The sequence below is a fragment of the Oncorhynchus keta genome, chromosome 13 (genome assembly GCF_023373465.1).
Source record: "Oncorhynchus keta strain PuntledgeMale-10-30-2019 chromosome 13, Oket_V2, whole genome shotgun sequence".
Classification (NCBI taxonomy): Eukaryota; Metazoa; Chordata; class Actinopteri; order Salmoniformes; family Salmonidae; genus Oncorhynchus; species Oncorhynchus keta.
This window is the reverse complement of record NC_068433.1, coordinates 19660297-19683516: the sequence shown is the minus strand read 5'-3', so window position 1 is coordinate 19683516 and position 23220 is coordinate 19660297. Positions and strand designations below refer to the sequence as shown.

The 23220-nt window shown below is 41.3% G+C and overlaps 1 protein-coding gene across 14 annotated transcripts in view; it reads right to left on the bottom strand.

Annotated features, from left to right (window-relative positions):
- The window catches only part of LOC118392710 (adhesion G protein-coupled receptor L3-like), a 324261-nt gene that overhangs the window by 130867 nt on the left and 170174 nt on the right, over positions 1–23220 (bottom strand). For 11 of the 14 annotated variants that reach the window (XM_052459521.1, XM_052459531.1, XM_052459520.1 and 8 more), the window contains 2 exons: positions 22002–22015; positions 12875–13685 (listed from right to left, as the gene is read on the bottom strand). In XM_052459521.1, coding sequence (XP_052315481.1) covers positions 12875–13685; positions 22002–22015 — 825 coding nt within the window. The remainder of the gene's footprint in view (positions 1–12874; positions 13686–22001; positions 22016–23220) is intronic. The other 3 variants (XM_052459526.1, XM_052459533.1, XM_052459534.1) reach the window with 1 other exon arrangement.

Below are 23220 nucleotides of genomic sequence, written 5' to 3'. Positions count from 1 at the left end.
CACTCCCGACCGGTCACGTTGTACAGTGCCTGAGTGGCGCAACTGTCTAAGACACTGTGACAAACTGTCTAAGACACTGTGACAAACTGTCTAAGACACTAACAAACTGTGTTGCTTCAGATGCTGGTTCAATACCTGTGTCGGCCTCGATTGGGAGACCCAAGAGTAGGTTTTTGGTTTCTCTCCCTCTAAAAACAGAAATAAATCATTCTAAATAACAAACTGGCTTTATTTACAAATGAGTAACAATGTCTCACCCCATGTTCAAGAATGGCCTTTTCCATGCACATTTTACATTATTTGAAAACAAAATCTCAAAAATATTGTTATTTTTTAAATAAAGCCATGATTACAATTATTATTACTTTTATTATTACTTTAGAAAGAGGAATGGACAGCTGGTGGAATTTTGAAAAGAGGTTTTCAAACACTTGTAGCCGATTAGCAGGACAATAGACTCCTTATAGCCCGGCTACAATAGGTGTGAACATCCTCCGACCTGCAAAAAAATGACATAGTGGCTTGATTAACAAGAAGATAAGCTTTATTTTGATGCATTACCCATGCATTTTCATGAAAGTTAAATATTTATATTTCTGTAGTTTGAATTTCGCGCGTTGCAATTTTACCGGATGTTGTCGAGGTGGGTCGCTAGCGGAACACCTGCACTAGAAAGGTAAAATAATAACCAGGCTACTTCTATTGACGGAAGGAGGACAATAACCATCCAGGATACCCGGGCCAGGTTGGTTAGAAAGGCCTGCTTTCTGAAGTGTTTTAGGGAGCGTTTGACAGTGATCAGGGGTGGTCGTTTGACCATGGACCAATTTTTTTATTTAAATGTACCTGTATTTAACCAGGCAAGTCAGTTAAGAACATATTCTTATTTTCAATGACGGCCTGGGAACAGTGGGTTAACTGCCTGTTCAGGGGCAGAGCGACAGATTTGCACCTTGTCAGCAATTACAGACCCAAGCAATGAGGCAATGATCGCTGAGATCGTGGTTGAAGACAGCAGAGGTGAATTTGGAGGGCAGGTTGGTAAGAATTATATTTATGAGGATGCCTGTGTTTACAGATTTGGGGTTGTACCTGGTAGGTTCATTTATCTTTTGTGTGAGATTGAGGGCATCAAGCTTAGATTGTAGGAAGGCCGGGGTGTTAAGCATGTCCCAGTTTAGGTCACCGAACAGCATGAGCTCTGAAGATAGGGGGGGCAATTAAGATAGATGGGGGGCAATTAATTCACATATGGTGTCCAGGGCACAGCTGGGGGCAGAAGGTGGTCTATAGCAAGCGACAGCGGTGAGAGACTTGTTTCTGGAAAGGTGGATTTTTAAAAGTAGAAGCTCTATTTGTTTGGGCACAGACCTGGATAGTAAGACAGAGCTCTGCAGGCTATCTCCGCAGTAGATAGCAACTCCGCCCCATTTGGCAGTTCTATCTTGTCAGAAAATGTTATAGTTAGGGAATTACATTTCGGGGTTTTTGGTGGCCTTCCTAAGCCAGGATTCCGGGTTGGCAGAGTGTGCTAAAGCAGTGAATAAAACAAACTGAGGGAGGAGGCTTCTAATGTTAAAATGCATGAAACCAAGGCTTTTATGGTTACAGAAGTCAAGAAATGAGAGCACCTGGGGAATGGAAGTGGAGCTAGGCACTGCAGGGCCTGGATTAACCTCTTCATCACCAGAGGAGCAGAGGAAGAGTAGGATAAGGGTATGGCTAAAGGCTATAAGAACTGGTTGTCTAGTACGTTCGGAACAGAGAGTAAAAGGAGCAGGTTTCTGGGCGTGGGAGAATAGATTCAACGCATAATGTACAGACAGAGGTATGGTAGGATGTGAATACAGTGGAGCTAAACCTAGGCATTGAGTGATGAGAGAGGTATTGTCTCTAGAGACATCTATTAAACCAGGTGAAGTCACCGCATGTGTGGGGGGTGGGACAAGAGGGTTAGCTGAGGCATACTGAGCAGGGCTGGAGGCTCTACGGTGAAATAAGACAATAATCACTTACCAAAACAACAATGGACAAGGCATATTGACATTAGGGAGAGGCATGCGTAGCAGAGTGATCATTGGGTCCAGTGAGTAGCTGGGCGGGCTGGAAACACAGCGATTTAGACAGCTAGCGGGCCGTGGCTAGCAGGCAGGCAGAAGGGCCTTAGAGGGACGTTGCGACGGATGAAGTCTGTTGTAAGCCCCCTCGTGCAGTTACGTTGGCAGACCCATTGTGTTGGCTCAACAGTGGCCCGTGTAGTAAAAGGGTCCTGGCCAATTTGCAAAATAGGTATAGTAGCCCAAGAAATTGTCTGATGGACCTCTTCAGCTATCAGTTCAGTATGCTCTAGACAGATAGCGGGCCGCGGATAGCAGGCTAGCAGATGGGCATTCAGGGGACATCGCGACGGAGGAGCCTGTAGAAAAAAAAACCTTGGGCAGATAACATTGGTAGTCCAATCATGATGGATCGGCGGGGCTCCGTATCGGCAATAAAAGGGGTCCAGGCCAATTGGCAAAATAGGTATTGTAGCCTAAGGAGTGGCTGATGGACCTCTTCAGCTAGCCGAGAGATGGGCCTAGCATAGGCTAACTCCAGGCTAATTGATGCTTGCTTTGGGACAGAGGCGTTAGCCAGGAGAAGCCAATCGGATAGCAGCTAGCTAGCTGCGATGATCCAGGTGAAGAGGTTCAGAGCTTGAGGTAGGAATCCAGAGATATGGAGAAAAAAAGTCTGTCAAGCTCTGGGTTGAATTGCGCTGAGCAGACTGGCAGGAGTTCTGGCCTAAAGGTTAGCTGATGACCGCTAGCAGTTGCTAGCTGACTGCTAGCTAGTAGCTAGTTAGCTGGCTAGCCTCTGTTGGGGCTTCCGTTTCTAAAGTAAAGAAAACAGCAGATCCATACCACACTGGGTGAGGCGGGTTGTAGGAGAGTATTTTGAAGTTGGGTTTAAGAAAAATATAAAAAATATGTGCTTAGAAAAAAATATATAAAAAGATGTATACACGGGACACGACAAGACGAAGACAAAAGACACCTGACTGCTACGCCATTTTGGATTTTTAGATCTAATTTAAATTAAAGAAAGAATTATAAAGCCTATCAATGTGTAGGCATACTGTGTAATAACATCGATAATTAAATAAAGGTTCAATAAAAATTACTGTGTACTAAAAACGTGAATGTGTTTTTGCAGAGCATACAACTATGCCAACAACCATCCGTGGAGATCAGTGGAGAAAGGGCTGGACAACAGGTCGCACCTTAAAAACGCATGGTTGCCAAGAAAGCGGTTAGTTTTGCTAGATTCTTAAAATGTGTACGCAGCATGTGTGTGTTGGAATCACTTTTAAGTCTTCATTGATCTACCGTTTCTATCATAGGCCACTGTAATCGATGGGGCTCAGGGTGGTACCATTCTGCTCATCTGATGAAGGTGCACATGGATCAGATTCAAACTTTGAAGACCGAGATTGAGTCATTGAAGGCAGACCAGCAGAAAGAGAAACAGGGGCAGAGATGCGGGCGACAGCTGACGCATTGGTCCAGAGATAGGCGGCATTGGTGGAGAGACAGGCGGAGAATGACGAATTGAAAAGGGCAAGGAACGAGACTGTGTAATAATCCATGCCAGGCACACCTGTGAGCTCTGAAACTCCACCTCCAACAGGCAGTGTCAACATACTTGGCGGGTTCATCAGGTTGTCGGTTCACCCCGACATTTCCATTCCTCTTCTGACAACAGAACTTGACCAACTGCTCACCAGGCACAGCAAGGGCCATCCGGACCTTTATGCTGCTCTGCTATAGCCTAAAAAACAAATCCAGGTGGATTATATCTTCAACATGCTTTAAATTCTTTATTATCCAAACGTGAAAGCATTTACTGTACAGTACTGTATTTCTTCATCAGCCTCTTTATGCTTTCGTAAATAAAACAATGATAAAAATACTCTTTCAAATGCCAATGTTTATTTAGTCATGGCTCCATAACAAATTACTGTGGGAATAAATATCACTGAATTACAGAAATATTGGAACAAAGTTGTCTAATGAAGGTAAACAAACGGTTGCTTACTAGAAAATACTCTTTCAAACACACACGGACACGTTGTACAGCGCCATCCCAACCGTGAAGCACGGGGGTGACAGCATCATGTTGTGAGGGTGCCTTGCTGCAGGAGGGACTGGTGCACTTCACAAAATAGATGACATCATGAGGGAGGACAATTATGTGGATATATTGAAGCAACATCTCAAGACATCAGTCTGGAAGTTAAAGCTTGGTCACAAATGGTCTTCCAAATGGACAAAAAACCCAAGCATACTTCCAAAGTTGTGGTAAAATGGCTTAAGGACAACAAAGTCAAAGTATTGGAGTGGCCATCACAAAGACTTGATCTCAATTCTATAGAAAATTTGTGGACAGAATTGAAAAAGCGTGAGCAAGCAAGGAGGCCTACAAACCAGACTCAGTTACACCAGCTCTGTCAGGAGGAATGGGCCAAAATTCACCCAACTTATTGTGGAAAGCTTATGGAAGGCTACCCGAAACATATGACCCAAGTTAAACAATTTAAAGGCAATACTACCAAATACTAATTGAGTGTATGTAAACTTCTGACCCACTGGGAATGTGATGAAATAAATAAAAGCTGAAATAAATATACTATAAATCTACTACTATTCTGACATTTCACATTCTTAAAATAAAGTGGTGATCCTAACTGACCTAAGACAGGGAATGTTTACTAGGATTAAATGTCAGGAATTGTGAAAAACGGAGTTTAAATGTATTTGGCTAAGGTGTATGTAAATTTCTGACTTCAACTGTACATAAAGCTGAGTGACTCTTTCATGCCTTTGGATCAAAATAAACAAGTGCCAAAATTCTTTCTGATAGTATTTAATAAAGAAATATTTTGGTTATCCTGACCTGGACACTATGGGCTATTAGCATGACAATATACCTTTACCAACACCTCTCTGTGTTTTGATACTTTTCATTTAGAATCCTCCAATCTTCTATTTGTAATTATTGGCGGAAAGTCACGTAATATTTTTCAATATACTGTAGGCCTACCATAGACGGCATGAGTCTCACTAGTGTTGTATATTGTGCTGTTAAAAGTGGTGTAGGTCTTATTTATTTAAAGAGCATCTTGAAGTTAGAAGCAATAGGATTTGAAGCAAAAGCCTACAACTATTTAAGCACCGTTTCGCGCTTCTCTGAGACAAGCATGGGGACTGGCCCAATAGATTTTTATTTTCACTGAATCCCCGTTTGGGTATTGGTTATACTACAGTTATACAATTAGGATGTAGAAATGTTATGCTGTTAGTGTAATCTTTATTTAACTTGGCAAGTCATTTAAGAACAAATTTACAAGGACAGCCTATTCCTTCCTTCCACGACACAGGGATTATTTAGCTAAATAGCCCAGTACTGTAGCCTACTCCCGACCGTCACGTTGTACAGTGCCATATTTTCCGTTCCATCCTAGGGAAATCCAGAGGTTTTTTTGTTTTTCTTGGAATAGAAACACATTTCTTGAAATCAGTCCCATATACTATGTTCTTACAAAAAAAAGGTTGTAATTGATCTAGTACAGCCACAATTGAAGGCTATCAAATGCTTCTCAAAGATGCCCTCTGGTGGTCAAACTAGCACTAACGGTACAAGTGGTTGACACTTAAATAACATGCCATAGAATTCTGCGGCACCATGCAAGCTGTGCTGCAGTAACTGTTTTAAAGTTACCATTGGCCTCATGGTGAAATCCATGAGCGGTTTCCATCCTCTCCGGCAACTGAGTTAGGAAGGACAACTGTATCTTTGTAGTGACTGGGTGTATTGATACACCATGCAAAGTGTAATTAATAACTTCACCATGCTTAAAGGGATATTACTCAATGTCTGCTTTTTATATTTACCCATCTACAAATAGGTGCCATTCTTTGCGAGGCATTGAAAAACCTACCTGGTCTTTGTGGTTGAATCTGTGTTTGAAATTCACTGCTCGACCTTACAGACAATACTATCATTTTACACAGAGTGAGTCCATGCAACTTATTATGTGACCTGTTACGCACATTTTTACACCTAAACATATTTAGGCTTGCCATTACAAAGGGGTTGAATACTTATTGACTCAAGACATTTCAGCTTTTCATGCATTATTAATTAGTAAACATTTCGAAAAACATAATTCCACTTTGACATTATATGGGGCGTTGTGTGTGTGAGCCAGTGACACAAAAACATCAATTTAATCTATTTTAAATTCAGGCTGTAAAACAACAAAATGAGGAAAAAGTCAAGGGGTGTGAGTACTTTCTGAAGGCACTGTATGTGCTCTCACTCACTCACTCACTCACTCACTCACTCACTCACTCACTCACTCACTCACCTCCCCCTGCCACCCACCCACACACACCCACCCACACCAAGCAGGCACCAGTAGCAGGTGTCTGAGCCTAAGGCAGGGTAAATTCTCTCAAGTGACTGCCTGCACTAAGTAGGCTTGTGGACTTTCTCCTCCTCTGCTCACTGTGGCAGATTAGTATTAGTGAGACAGCCTGAACGTCCAGCTGAATTCATACGGACTCTTGTTTTCCTCTTTCATTATCTTTAGATCGTTCAATCTGTATTTTTACTATTAATGGCAAGTCTGCTATTTCAAACCTACACGTATCCATGAGAAATAGATTCACATGAACATTTAAGTGTTCCCATATTACAGTATATTGTTCATTCTTGTCTGCTCTCCCACCCCAACTCTTCTCCCTCAGATTTGTATTTTGCTTGGTGGAGTGGGCTTATAAAATAAAACTGTCAGAGACATAAAAACAGGCCTCCCTCTTTCTTCCACTTTCATATTTCCTTATTTATTGGCAATTTTCCCCCCAAAAAATTGCATGCCCCTTTGTAAAGAAGACTGTTTTGATTCATTTTATTTGCGCTCGCTCGTTCTCAAATTTTATTGAAAGAAAATGCCAGGTGAGGAGATGGAGATGTGGGCTTTTAATGTTGGGAGGGTTTGCATTTCATTTTTCAATCAAATTCAGTAAAACACATGGTTTGAATAGAGTAGTTTTGGATGTGTCATCTATCCTCGATCTGTTCTCTGGATAGATTGAGGTATCGGTTCTCCAAGAGCAATTATAAACTGGGTGGTTCGAACCCTGAATGCTGATTGGCTGAAAGCCATGGTATTTCAGACCATATACCACGGGTATGACAAAACATTTTTACTGTTCTAATTACGTTGGTAACCAGTTTATTATAGCAATAAGGCACCTCATGGGTTTGTGGAATATGGCCAATATACCACACCTAAAGGCTGTATCCAGGCACTCCGCGTTGTGCATAAGAACAGCTCATTGCCGTTGTATATTGGCCGTATACCACACCCCCCCGTGCCTTATTGTTAAATGATGCTCTTATAACTAATTGTTGATAATCGTACCACTGCCTTGCCTACAGACATACAAATTATGTCCCCTAAGCATTTGGATTATTTTCAATTTGTACAGTTTCATTCTTTTTTTTTTTTTTACCCCTTCTCCCCAATTTTCTGTTATCCAATTGGTAGTTGCAGTGATGGGATGAGACTGTAAATCCCGTACGGACTCGGGAGATGTGAAGGTCGAGAGCCGTGTGTTCTCCGAAACACAACCCAACCAAGCCGCACTGCTTCTTGACACAATGCCCACTTAACCCGGAAGCCAGCCGCACCAATGTGTCAGAGGAAACACTGTACACCTGGCGACCACGTCAGTGTGCGCGGCCCACCACAGGAGTTGCTAGAGCGCGATGGGGCATGGACATTCCTGCCGGCCAAACCCTCCCCTAACCCGGACAACGCTGGGCCAATTGTGCGCCGCCCCATGGGTCTTCCGGGTCACGACACAGACTGGACTCGAACCCAGAATCTCTAACGGCACACTTAGAAAGCTGCGCCAAAGTTTCATTCTTAAGTATGTAACATGGAATACAATGACATGTCTAGCAGCAACATTTCTGCAATATATTTGTACTATTTCCACAACATTTGATGGAATAAACATCAGTCATACAGCATATATACAGTAGCCAGAGCTGTTCTCGTCATCTTATTTCGTTGCTGTTTTTTTACCTTTAATTAACGAGGCAAGTCAGTTAAGAACACATTCTTATTTTCAATGATGGCCTAGGGACAGTGGATTAACTGCCTTGTTCTGGGGCAGAATGACAGATTTTCATCTCGTCAGCTCAGGGATTCAATCTTGCAACCTTTCGGTTACTAGTCCAACGCTTTAACCACTAGGCTACCTGCCGCCCCATCTTATTTAGTTTCATCCACCAACCAATCAGAAACAATGCACACCTACTGTATGCATCACAATTCATCATTTTAGACTATGCACCCAACCACCTCCGCGAATCAAGCCCACTACAAAAGGGGAAAAAGATAATTCCCAGAATCCCATGCAAAACACCTGTGCCCATAGCCGCGTGGCATGGCGTGCTGAGCTAAGACCCAGCTGTGGGCATTGACATGACTCCCCTGCTCCATTTCCCATGCTCCATCGCCACAGCAGCTCATGCATCGCGTGCCTATGGGGGTTTGGGAGGCGGGGTAGAGGTGGTACAGAGCCTGTGTGGTGGGAATCTTACGCAACATCACCTCGCCTGTGGTGTTAGCTCCCTGTGATTACATCATCAGTGTTCTGGTCAGTGAGAGAGCATATCCTGTGCGTATGTATGTCACCCTCATGTGTATGTATTTGCTGCCGTAAGGTACAGGTGAGGTTGACTGGTCAATTGTGTTACGCAACAGCTGTAGCAAGGCATTTCATGGAAAGTCCGCAAATGAACTGAATCCAGATGCAGTAGCTGAAGTGTGATGATGGCTAACGCATAATATCAACTCATAACATGAATCCATACGGATCAATTTGATGATTACCACACTCCTTGCACCAAATACATCAAAAATCCCATCCCAGAACCAAATAATGCACGTCAATTTACATATTGACCCATCTATCGTCATTCACTCCAGATCAGTCTGTTTATCTGGCGCCGTTTGTCTCGGACACTTCATCCATCTACTTTATCTATCAGTTAACTGGATTTATCAACTGTGTCCGTCGCTCTCTTTTCCCCCCTCTACCTTCCTATCCTCTGTCAGCAGCCTCCTTGCTCGCTCGTTTGGAGGTCAGCCCATTCCGCACCTTGGGATACTGAACTGATACTCCCTGGAGACTGAAAGGTTCATTACTCTATGCGAGAGAGAGGGGGGTGTTTGTGTATGTGTGGGGAGGAGTGAAACCAAAGTTGGCAGAGCGTCGCTAGGTAATGTTATGCAGCTTGCCTCCCAAATGCATGTAAAAGCATGGCTTTTACACTGCAATTTAATAAGGCAAGCGGCTAACAAGTGTTGTTTTTGCTTAAAAGGAAAGGTTCCCCCATTTTGAATTGTATTTTATTTTTGTGCAACTCTGAGTGATGTTCTATCGATTCCCTGGGTCATTACTTGTTTTCATGTGTATCGGAGTTATTGACGTTCACGCAGGCAGAAATCCGGCCAGTATGACATAGCACAGTGATAAAGTCGTTCTCACTTCACTGGAAGTTAATAGAAATACGTCTTCTTGATGGCAAAAACGTCTGTCATACATATCAGATTTCAATACTGGCTGATGTCATAACTCGGGAGGATGTCTTTTCTCGAATGAGCCATTAATCATATTTTTGCAATATTCCTACCTCGAGAAATGTGTAATTTAACGGAGGGTCTAGCACATTTTTCTTATTTGTCTACCTCTTTAGTCCAGGGTGCATTGCATGGGGCCCTTGCCAGATATATTATAGAAAGGAGATAGGAATCCAATGAATGAAGTAGCATTAAGCAATCCAATGAATGAAGTAACATATAATGCCCAACCCAGCAGACTGTAGACCAATCGTGTTCACGTTGTCATGCTACGTCACGCGGTTGCTAAGCTAATCGTCACGCAATCCCTTCTCAAAGTCAAATCATTCAAATCAAATTGTATGTGTCACATGCGCCGAATACAACGCCTTACCGTGAAATACTTCCTTACAAGCCCTTAACCAACAATGCAGTTCAGTGTATATGTTAAGAAACGTGCCCATTTTTCTTGTAAGTACATAACGTCACGATTCCAAAGCTATACGATATTACAGATAGCAAGTTAATTATCTCACATCTTGGAAAGGTTTTGTAAAACATTTATTTTTTATCATTTCACATTCGTGCTAATGTTGCGTGTTTGAGTTAGCGCCCAATGCATTGATGTAGGATGGGCAACGTTTACCATTGCCTCAAAAGTATATCTGCCGTTGCAAATGTCAAACTCCACTCTGTGAAGAACATTGATCTGCAGGTTGAACATGGTGAGATTGTAGACTCCTAAATTGATGTTTAAAAAAAAATTGCCTTAACTGCACTAACTAGCTGCTTCCCCTGCTGATATGTATTACTATGTGTAGCTACGTTTGCTAGCTAGACAGCAAGCCCATAGCGAGAGCTGCATTGTGGATTTTGTAATAAACTTGATCTGCAACAGATTTCCACAATGATTTTCCATGTTGCTACCAACTTTACTATAATGCCAAAATGAAACATTTGTTCACAAAAAAATATTGTTCTCCCAGTGTTATTTAACACTGTAAATTAAATGAATGAGGGTGGATTTTTCCTTTAAGCAACAACAGGGGAAGCAATTATGTGTAGCGCCTATGTGTAAACCCTATGGTTGTGTGAAGTGAAACCTCTAGGGTCAGGAATAAGTCAAATCACATAACAGAACTCTGCTGTCTTTGATGTCTAGACTAGGTTGGATATAGGCAATTCCACAGTAACATGGTGATGCGAAGACAAAGACTTTCCCTTTGAAATGTATGCCAAACAAAAACAAAATGATTGCAAAGTTAAACCATACAACAACCTGCACAAAGACTACATTTAACAATTTCCACAGAACAAAAAAAAACATTTAAATTTGCTAACAGAATGACGGTTTGTGTAGCCCCTATGGGTTGTGGGAAGTGAAACCTCTAGGGTCAGGCATACGTTAAGTCACATAACAGAACTCCGCTGCCTTTCCCGCAGATCATGAAGGAGTTGGACGCCGAGGGCTTGTCATAAGTGGTGTCCCAGGTTCCTTCTACGTGGAGCTGGCTGATGATGCGCCCATTGTTTGGCTCCGTTGCGTAGTTGACCCACAGGCCCGTTCTCGTCTACGTTGAGATCTGAGATCGATGTCTGAATTGCCGCCCCAGCGGTGCGAAGAGGTGTTTTGGTAGTTGGCGCTGATGGCCTCGTACGCTCTTGATGCACGTGCGCAGGTGGAACTTGGTGATGTTGCGCTTGCGCTCCTACAATGCGGTGAGGTAGTTTGTACGTGGTCTCCCCACTCTTGACGCGCAGGTCAAACTTGACAATGGTGTGCATGCAAAAACGTCAATCATTGGTTTTTGTTTGACATATATTTTAAAGTGAAACATCTGAGTCTCAGCAACAGACTGTGGAATTGCCGATATGCATTTCAGCTGAGATTCTGGGAAAAAAGTAATTTAATTAAAAAACTGCAGGTGACCTACATGTACATATTACCTTTAATTATTATGTATATATTAATTTTTTTAAACTTGAAACACTTATTTTTCTTAACTGCATTGTTGGTTAAGGGCTTGTAAGTAAGCATTTCCCTGTAAGGTCTACTACACCTGTTGTATTCGACACGTGACAAATAAAATGTCATTTGATTTGATTTCCACCAGTGAGGATGGTAAAGACTTCACAGACAAATAAGACGTGACACTTCAGACCAGGCTGTTAATGAGCCAGCGCAAAGAAATACCTCGGTATGTCAAAACTATTTTGGGTAGGCTTGATGACTACTTTTAAAGAAGGAGCATCGGAGGGAAGAAGTTGTACTTTTTCTTAAAAATGGTTATGGCAAGTGTAATGAGAGCAGTCATCCGTCTTTACAAAGGTGACAGGTACCGTAAGAGAGAGACAGACAAACTTTGAGAACAGACTAAAAAACGTAAACAAACAACTCTTGTAGTTCTATTAACCTTCTGTCAGAATTATATAGAAAGTAATGTCATATCTAATAAACAGCAGAAACTAGGGATAACAATTACCCAGAAATACAATCCACGTGAGAAAAAAACAACTAACCAATCACGTGACTGCAAATAAATGATTTAGTTTTTTTAACGCAAATCCTATTTTTCTCAGACGGTTCAAATGTCTTGTAAAACAACAATGTGACTGCAGTTATTACATTTTCCCACAGCTGGTGTGTGGTTTGCTTGTTTTTTTCTCTCATAGAGGGGTTTAATTAAATGGCAAAAAGAGGATGACACATTGAGGTGTCATATTCCATAGCTAATTATCACCAACCCATACACTCGCAATAGTGCTAACGTGTAACAATACACATACTTCCACTTCATTTACTCTGCTCTTTACTCTCCAATTAATAAACCCCACCAATCATAATGTCAAACGAGCTAGGAACATGACAACTGACACTCGTATGCCATGAGTATGAAAGTGAAGCCATTTGTATTCAATTACACTTATCGCAACACTGAAATGTGCTAAAATGGGCACATCCTGAACAGTGTTTCACTGACTTAAAGTAAAGACCTTTGAGAAAAGGTTAACAAATCATATGTCTTCTATCCACGCACTGTAGCCTCAACAACCTCCTTTTCTCTTCTCCTGACAGCAAAACGACTGCAAGCACTAATAACGTCTACCAAAGATACCAACATCTCTCTGAATTACCAACAAGCTAGTGAAAGACATGAAACAGGAGAGCGAAAAAATAAGAATATGTGGGCGTACCTGGTCTACCGTCCAAGGCACCAAAGTCCAGCGAGTACTTGACCACGTGGTAATTGTTCCACACGTACAGGAGGTTGTCCCGCGGGTTGTAATCCACGGCGGCAATGTACTGGTACGAGTTGGGGAAGGGGATGTCCAGGAAGCCATCTTTACTCAGCTCCGTGTTGTAGATATAGTCAATCTTGTTCCCTGTTGCCTCGTTGTCGTCGTCTTCATATACCGACTTCACCACGTAGAGAATCCCGCAGATCATGAAGGAGTTGGAGGCCGAGCGCTTGTCATAGGCGGTGTCCCAGGTTCCTTCCACGCGGAGGGTGTAGGGGTTGAGCTGGCTGATGACGATGCGCCCGTTGTTTTGCTCCGTGGCGTAGATGACCCACAGGCCGTTCTCGTCTACAGCGAGATCGATGTCAGACTTGCCGCCCCAGCGGTACGGCGAGGTGTCGTGGTAGTTGGCGTTGGCGATGATGGCCTCGCCGCTCTTGATGCGCGTGCGCAGGTCAAACTTGACGATGTTGCGCGTGCGCTCCTTGTTGAAGAACAGAGCGCCGTCGTATACTACAAAGCCTGTGCCGTCGACACGGTGCGGTAGTTTGTATGTGGTCGTGGGTCGCCCGGCGATGAAGTCCTCTTTGGAGGAGTACTCGGTCAGCGTGTCCGTGCGGTATGGCGTCCAGGGCATGTAGTAGATCTTGTCGGAGGCCTGGAGGGGGTCTTTACACCAGGCACCGGATTGGTGGTCCGACTCAAAGAGGTGTTCGCTCTGGTACACCCCTCGCAGCAAGCCGGGGCACAGGAATACTGAGGAGCCAAAATGGAGGAAAGACAATGCAGAGAGTTACTTTGGCATGAATGGGACATCAGTATTGGACTACTGCAACTAGAAGGACAAAGAAGGAAATCACCTCGACTTAAATGATCAAGACATTAACAAAGTTTACAATGCGTTAGCTTTAATACCTTGTATTGCTTTATGAATGTTCAATAACAAATAGAACAGAGAAAATACAGTGAGGCTCCAAAAGTATTGGGGCAGTGACACATTTGTTGTTGGTTTTGGCTCTGTACTCCAGCACTTTGGATTTGAAATGATACAATGACTGCAGACTGTCATCGGCAGGTAGCCTAGTGGTTAGAGCTTTGGGCCAGTAATCGAAAGTTTGCTAAATCGAATCCCTGTGCTAACAAGGTAAGAATCTGTCGCTCAGCGCATGAACAAGGCAGTTAACCCACTTTTCCTAGGCCGTCATTGTAAATAAGAATTTGTTCTTAACTGACTTGCCTATTTAAATTAAGGTTAAATATATATATTTTCTTAATAAAATAACATTTGAGGGCATGTTCATCCATATCGGGTGAACCATTACAGCAACTCTTGTACATAGTCCCTTCATATTTAGGGGACCAAAAGTCTTGGGACAAATTGATTTATTTTACAGTGCCTTGCGAAAGTATTCGGCCCCCTTGAACTTTGCGACCTTTTGCCACATTTCAGTCTTCAAACATAAAGATATAAAACTGTATTTTTTTTTGTGAAGAATCAACAACAAGTGGGACACAATCATGAAGTGGAACGACATTTATTGGATATTTCAAACTTTTTTAACAAATCAAAAACTGAAAAATTGGGCGTGCAAAATTATTCAGCCCCCTTAAGTTAATACTTTGTAGCACCACCTTTTGCTGCGATTACAGTTGTAAGTCGCTTGGGGTATGTCTCTATCAGTTTTGCACATCGAGAGACTGACATTTTTTCCCATTCCTCCTTGCAAAACAGCTCGAGCTCAGTGAGGTTGGATGGAGAGCATTTGTGAACAGCAGTTTTCAGTTCTTTCCACAGATTCTCGATTGGATTCAGGTCTGGACTTTGACTTGGCCATTCTAACACCTGGATATGTTTATTTTTGATTTTAGATTTTGCTTTATGTTTTGGATCATTGTCTTGTTGGAAGACAAATCTCCGTCCCAGTCTCAGGTCTTTTGCAGACTCCATCAGGTTTTCTTCCAGAATGGTCCTGTATTTGGCTCCATCCATCTTCCCATCAATTTTAACCATCTTCCCTGTCCCTGCTGAAGAAAAGCAGGCCCAAACAATGATGCTGCCACCACCATGTTTGACAGTGGGGATGGTGTGTTCAGAGTGATGAGCTGTGTTGCTTTTACGCCAAACATAACGTTTTGCATTGTTGCCAAAAAGTTCAATTTTGGTTTCATCTGACCAGAGCACCTTCTTCCACATGTTTGGTGTGTCTCCCAGGTGGCTTGTGGCAAACTTGAAACTACACTTTTTGTGGATATATTTAAGAAATGGCTTTCTTCTTGCCACTCTTCCATAAAGGCCAGATTTGTGCAATATACGACTGATTGTTGTCCTATGGACAGAGTCTCCCACCTCAGCTTTAGATCTCTGGGCCTCTTGGCTGCATCTCTGATCAGTCTTCTCCTTGTATGAGCTGAAAGTTTAGAGTGACGGCCAGGTCTTGATAGATTTGCAGTGGTCTGATACTCCTTCCATTTCAATATTATCGCTTGCACAGTGCTCCTTGGGATGTTTAAAGCTTGGGAAATCTTTTTGTATCCAAATCCGGCTTTAAACTTCTTCACAACAGTATCTCGGACCTGCCTGGTGTGTTCCTTGTTCTTCATGATGCTCTCTGCGATTTTAACGGACCTCTGAGACTATCACAGTGCAGGTGCATTTATACGGAGACTTGATTACACACAGGTGGATTGTATTTATCATCATTAGTCATTTAGGTCAACATTGGATCATTCAGAGATCCTCACTGAACTTCTGGAGAGAGTTTGCTGCACTGAAAGTAAAGGGGCTGAATAATTTTGCACGTCCAATTTTTCAGTTTTTGATTTGTTAAAAAAGTTTTAAATATCCAATAAATGTCGTTCCACTTCATGATTGTGTCCCACTTGTTGTTGATTCTTCACAACAATATACAGTTTTATATCTTTATGTTTGAAGCCTGAAATGTGGCAAAAGGTCGCAAAGTTCAAGGGGGCCGAATACTTTCGCAAGGTACTGTATTAGTCAAAAGTTTAGTATTTGGTTCCATGTTCCTAGTACGCAATAATTACATCAAGCTTGTGACTCTACAAACTTGTTGGATGCATTTGCTGTTTGTTTTGGTTGCGTTTCATATCATTTTGTGCCCATTTAGAAGCAAATGCTAAATAATGTATTGTGTCATTTTGGAGTCACTTGTATTGTAAATACGTTTGTAAATTAGTGTTTTCTAAACACTAATACATTAATGTGGATGCTACCATGGTTACGGATATGAATGAATCGTGAATGATACTTATGCCACTGATTAAAATTCACGATTCATTCAGGATTATCCGCACTCATGGTAGCATCCACATTAATGTAGACATAAGTAGAAACATATTCTATTCTTATTCACAATGTGACAAATACAAAATGACACTACATTATTTACCATTCATTTCTATTGGGCACAAAATGATCTGAAACACCAACCAAAACAGAAAATGCATCCAGCAAGTTTGTAAAGTCACAAGCTTGATGTAGTCATGCATGCTATGAATATGGGACCAATTACTTACGTTTCACAACTTTAATACACAAGTTAATTTTTCCCAATGCCTTTAGTCCCCTAAAATTGGGGTGATTATGTAAAAAAGAAGTGCTGTAAAATCCTCAAATTAAAAGCTTCACTTTAACCTCAGTCATTTGATCATTTAAAATCACAGCCAAAGTCCAGAGCCAAAACAACAACATTTTGTCACTATCCCAATACATGTAGCTCACTGTAGCTGTCAAACAAAGTTTGAGGCTAATATAATTTTGCAACATACACAGACACATGTACATACACACACAATGATTTCTCATTACACCAGCTATCCACATAATTACAGAAGGCATGTAATTAGTGCCAAAATCAATGTAATACAAAAAGCAATACATTCCATCCACTTATTGCATCCATCCCATCTCCTCCGAGCTATCAGTGGTTAAGGAATAACATTAATATGGACGTCTAATACAACAACAAAACATTAAAAGATTTTGATAAATAGTGCAAGCATAATTATTGGCAGCTGGGGCCCGGGAACACAACAATGACTATCAATATTAATACATGAGAATATTTATTTCATTACTTCGGACGCTGGAGATATCTTCGATCTGTGACATTATGATTTAAAATGCATCTGCGTTCTAAACTAATTATACCCTAACTGGTTTGTACTCAAATCTTATGAAGCGATGCAGCGTATGAGTCGATAGTGTGCATCCCTTGCCGAAGGTGATTCTGTTTCAAGATCGATTAATCCTGGACCGCCGACTGAGTAAATTTCAAGTTGGCCATCTTGATAAAAAGATTACATTTGAATTTAAATCCTACTCATACGAATGTAATACACGGAGCACGTAATTTATTCGGACTACAACAAAACACAGGTTTATCTAAAGGGGAGCAATGACAGTGTCTCTTGAATTTATATTTTTTTAGAGTGTTGAAGATTGACTTATTCTCTCTAAAACCCTCTAATACCATTTATATGATAACATATATAATCTTATTCCATTTAACATGCAACAAAAACACAGATACTGTTAAAAGTAGAGATAAGGTTTGAAATAGGTCTATACTTTTAAAAAGAGTGATTTGACCAGAGCATTTGATACTGATTCTAAGAGCAGCGCTGGTGTCAAGCGCTAGACGAAAGCAACAAAGCATTAGGATAACCAACTTGGGTGGAAGTGGTTAGGCTAAGATTCAGGGTGCGGTACACGAACAATAACAAAAACAGAACGTGTGCGAAAGCTTCTATGATTCTGACGGGCGAGGAAGCGGACACAGTCGGAGACAGGTTCTTCCCGGGGATTTGGGTGGAGGTGAAAGCAGTGTGCTCGGAGAAGAAAAACAAGCCTTACTCCTCTGTAACCTCTTAAGATTAAACATGTTATCTACTTGCATGTGAATAATATATGGTGGTTCCAGCCGTCGACAGCACGCGTCCCTTGGCACGCATCTAGACAAGCACAAAAATGCTAAGAGGGTCTCTATGGTTTAAGAAGTCTTTTGAAATCTAATGTGCCCGGTCGGTATTCCTCTACTGACAGGACAGAAACTGGGCTGGCTGCGTCCCATATCACACACTGATCCAAATGTAAGCTCTGGTTGAAAGTAATGCACTATATAGGGAGGAGGATGTCATTTGGGACGTACGTAGAGCTTTTGAGGAGGCTGTTAGAAATGGATCCCAACACCCCAGACAAGGAGGTAAGTGACAGTGAAGGTTATTAGAAAGGAAACAAGGAATTCACAAGTGGCGGCGAGAGAAAACATGACTTAACGATAATAATTGGTGATAATTACAAGCGTTCATTGGTCAGATATGCTTCTCTTTGCTTCAATTACCGACATTTGCATCATCTAGCTATTTAGCGGGAACTCTACTGTGAACAACTGCAAATGACTGATTCAGTGGTTAAACTAGGGTACTACATAGCATAGGTGGTAGACAGCAGTTGAAACCACAGAGATCTTATGAAGCCTATATGATCCTATATGTATACTGAACAAAAATATAAACGCAACATGCAACAATTTCTACGATTTTACTGAGTTACAGTTCATATAAGGAAACCCATCAATTGAGATACATTCATTAGGGCCTTGTATATGGATTTCACATGACTGGGCAGGGGTGCAGACATGGGTGGGCTTGGGAGGGCATAGGCCCAACCACTTGAGAGCCAGATGTGGAGGTCCTAGGCTGGCGTGGTTACATTTGGTCTGCGTTTGTGAGTCCGGTTGGACGTACTGCCAAATTCTCTAAAACAATGATGGAGGCAGCTTATGGCAGAGAAATTAACATTACATTTTCTGGCAACAGCTCTGGTGGACATTCGTGTAGTCAGCATGCCAATTGCACGCTCCCTAAAAACTTGAGACATCTGTGGCATTGTGTTGTGTGACAAAACAGCACATTTTAGAGTGGCTGTTTAATTGTCCCCAGCACAATGTGCACCTGTGTAATGACCATGCTGTTTGACCAGCTTCTTGCTATGCCACACTTGTTAGGTAGATGGAATATCTTGGGACCAACACTACACATGTTGTGTTTATATTTTTGTTCAGTATAATTCTATGGTTAAAACATAACCTGGTCTCAGAGCATTTCATATTATTCTGTATGGAAATCCGAGGCACTCGATTTACTATGATATGTTACGTTTCGTATGGTATGTATTAATTTGTGGATGTCCATAACCCATTTCATATGATATGTTATGAATTACAAGTCCTATTATATGTTTTTGCAAAATGCACAATATGTTACGAATTTGCTAAACGTGTGATATATTACGAAATCGAGCTAGCTCGCTAACGTTAGCTAAGCTAGGGGTTAGGGTTACGTTTAGGAGTTTGGTTAAAGGGTTACGTTTAGGGTTAGGGGAAGACTTAGTTAAAAGGGTTATGGTTAGGGGAAGGGTTAGCTAACATGCTAAATTGTTTTAAAACAGATATAAAGTAGTAAGCAGTTGAACAGTTGCTAATTAGCTAAAATTGTCCGTGATGAGATTTGAACTCGCAACCAGCCTACTTTCAATAGTTTTTGCCTTAAGTGACCATACCAAATATAACATATCATACGAAATTGAGTGTCTCGGATTTACGTACTCTACCGGTCCAAAATATTAAAACATTCAAATCTTTTTCTTTATTTTTACTATTTTCTACATTGTAGAATAATAGTGAAAACATCAAAACTATGAAATAACACATATGGAATCATGTAGTAACAAAAAAAATCTAAATACATTTTATATTTGAGATTCTTCAAAGTAGCCACCCTTTGCCTTGATGACAGCTTGGCACACTCTTGGCATTCTCTCAACCAGCTTCACCTGGAATGCTTTCCCAACAGTATTGAAGGAGTTTCCACACATGCTGAGCACTTGTTGACTGCTTTTCCTTCACTCTGCGGTCCGACTCATCCAAAACCATCTCAATTTGGTTGAGGTCGGGGGATTGTGGAGGCCCAGTCATCTGATGCAGCACTCCATCACTCTCCTTCTTGGTAAAATAGCCCTTACACCCTTACACAGCCTGGAGGTTTGTTGTGTCATTGTCCTGTTGAAAAACAAATGACATGCCACGAAGCCCAAATCAGATGGGATGGTGTATTGCTGCTGAATGCTGTGGTAGCCCGTTGGTTGAGTGTGCCTTGAATTCAAAATCACAGACAGTGTCACCAGTAAGGCACCCCCACACCATAACACCTACTCCTCTATGCTTTACGGTGGGAAATACACATGCAGAGATCATCCATTCATGCACACCGCGCCTCACAAATACATAGTGGTTGGAACCAAAAATCACCAATTTTGAAATCCAGACCAAAGCACATAACTTCCAATGGTCTAATTTCCATTGATCGTGTTTCTCTGCCAACGCATGTCTCTTCTTATTGGTGTCCTTTACTTGTGGTTTCTTTGAAGCAATTTGACCATGAAGGACTCCTCTGAGTAGTTGGGGTCTTCCATTCCTGTGGCGGTCCTCATGAGAGCCAGTTTCATCATAGCACTTGATGGTTTTTGCGACTGCACTTTCAAAGTTCTTGAAATTTTCTGGATTGACTGACCTTCATGTCTTAATGTAATGATGGACTGTCATTTCTCTTTGCTTATTTCAGCTGTTCTTGCCATAATATGAACTTGGTCTTTTACCAAATAGGGCAATATTCTATACACCCCCCACCTACCTTGTCACAACACAACTGATTGCTCAAACGCATTAAAATAAATTCTACAAATTAACATTTTACAAGGCACACCTGCTCATTGAAATGCATTCCAGGAGGCATCCTCATGAAGCTGGTTGAGATAATTCCACAAGTGTGCAAAGCTGTCATCAAGGCAAAGGGTGGCAATTTGAAGAATATCAAATACATTTTTATTTGTTTCCACACTTTTTTGGACACTACATGATTCCATATGTGTCATTTCATAGTTTTCAGGTCTTCACTATCATTCTAAAATGTAGAAAATTGTAAAAAAAAAAATTAAGAAAAAACCTTGAATGAGTAGATGTTCTAAAACTTTTGACTGGTAGTATACATACTAATATGAAATGCTCTGAGGCCAGGTTGTGAAAAGGTTATAGCTCAACATAACATTTTAGCCAAAGACGTTTTATGCGAGCGTCAAAATGTTGATGTGGATATTGGTTCTATCGGTGCGCCCTGAACTTAAACATGACTTGATTTCTCAAGGGCCAAAACATAAAAACAACAACTACTTCCACCAAACCGGGTCTCGGGCTCAGGTACAGTAGTAGAATATCATGTACTATCAAATATATTAACGTATGGGTGTCTTAGTACATTCTGCCATATTGACTTGGAGTCACTGAAGGTTACAGCATGTTAGGCCTATAATCTGAAATTCTGACAGTTTATTGAGCGAGGCTATTGATTGGTGTCCACACATCTGGTTTTTAATATGCTGCTGCTGAGTAACATGAACAAAATAACTTTCAATTACCTCGGAAATAGAATGTTCTGGATATATAAAGATAGTGAATGAAAGATATGGAGTGGGGTGCATGTGAAGTGTATTACGGTAGAAAGATAGGCATCCGTTTTACTATGTTAAGGGACATTTTGACAATGTAAACGCAGTGATATTGTCAAAACACTATCCGAACAATTCTAAACATTAAAATGTGACTTGTATCTGTACTATTGAAAAAAAATCTTTGCTTTGCATGAACTTCATAGAATTTCATCATAGGTTCTGTATTCTACAAGTTTCCTTACAAGTGTTGGCAGTGTTTTAGTCTAGATTGATTGACACTAGCGCCTTTTGCATTAAAAAAAAAAAAAATGGAGACCACAATTTCCATCACCAACGATATTACTTGATTTTGGACCACACCTTTTTTTATGAGAAAGAACATTACAGACATGGTTATCACTACCAGTAGACAGATTCAATTAGCAGACATGAGAAGGTCATTAAAAAGCAGATGGATAACACAAGAGAAAAGCTGCTATGGCAACCCCCATCACCAAGCAAAGCATGAATCCCAGTGAACTCTAGGTGAAATAAAGGAGTGGGCATTTAGTTACCTTTTTGTTCCACTTCTATTTTAGGCATGAGGAGAGAAAAGAAGAGAGAGAGATACAGAATAGATTAGTGATGCGATAATTGGCAGGTTTACCTCAGCAGGTCAAACACATTGGAACAATAGCACAGTGGATCATGTGGTTAGTTAGTAGCAGAGTAGTTGTGACCAAACATTCAATAACAAATCTCTGGGAAGGAAATGTGTCACTCGTCACACACAGCCTGTGGGAGAAAAGTGAGATTAAGTAATATCTTTAGAAGCGTGAACACGGCTTTGAAGCGATGAGAACTCCAAGTTGGAGAGAGGGAGAGAGAGAGAGAAAAAAACGCTAAATGACTTGTCCAGAAGTTAACTCCAGAGGCATTCATTAAAAACGGCAGAACATACGGTTGCATTCCATGTAGACTCCTTCAGTCTGGCTGAACGCTCGTTCAGGAGTCACACGAGAGGGAACACGAGTGCATCATGTGCAGATTGGAAGAACAAAAACACATTTTCTTTAAATTGATAACTGGTGATTTATCACCTGTGGGTTGATAAGGCTATAACAATTAACAGCATATGGCCACCTACATTATAGTGCTAGCAGGAGAGAAGGGACGCAAATGAAATCATTTGTTCATGTGGCAAATTCCCTTTGCAGATGCGAAACTGTCGACAACCATCACGAGTAATTGTTGAATCAATCAAAACGACAGCAAACAACTGCAAACCTGTGCCTATCTATGCTAGGGAAGCCCGACAGACAGACCAACCATGTCTATGTTTTTGTATGATTCACTTGTGTTACGTATGGATTCATGCTGCTATTCAACCTCCTCATCATTGTATACACTAGTTGTATGGTCTTCTGGTGAGGAGTGGCGGGGACTTTAACGTAGTGGCACGTAAGCCCTGTTCGCCAGCCGTGTGTGTCAAAGCCTGTAATATTACTGTACAGTTTGAATTTAAACTTTATTCAATAATCATTGTTGTAGATGCCTCTAGTCAGTGTATGCTGGAAGAGAAGGGCTTGTTTGCTGGTCTAAGACGAGCAAGCAAGTCAAAATGTATAAATATAAATGCCGTATGTAGCTAAATGATTGCAGCAATTGTTGCACTTAAAAACGACATGATCAACTAGACATGTATTTGCTGTAAGTCCCTGTGGTCTGTGCTTCAAAGTTTCCACGAGGTAAAGATCTTGGATCAGCTTCTCCTCCCCCAGTTCTAACTTTAAAC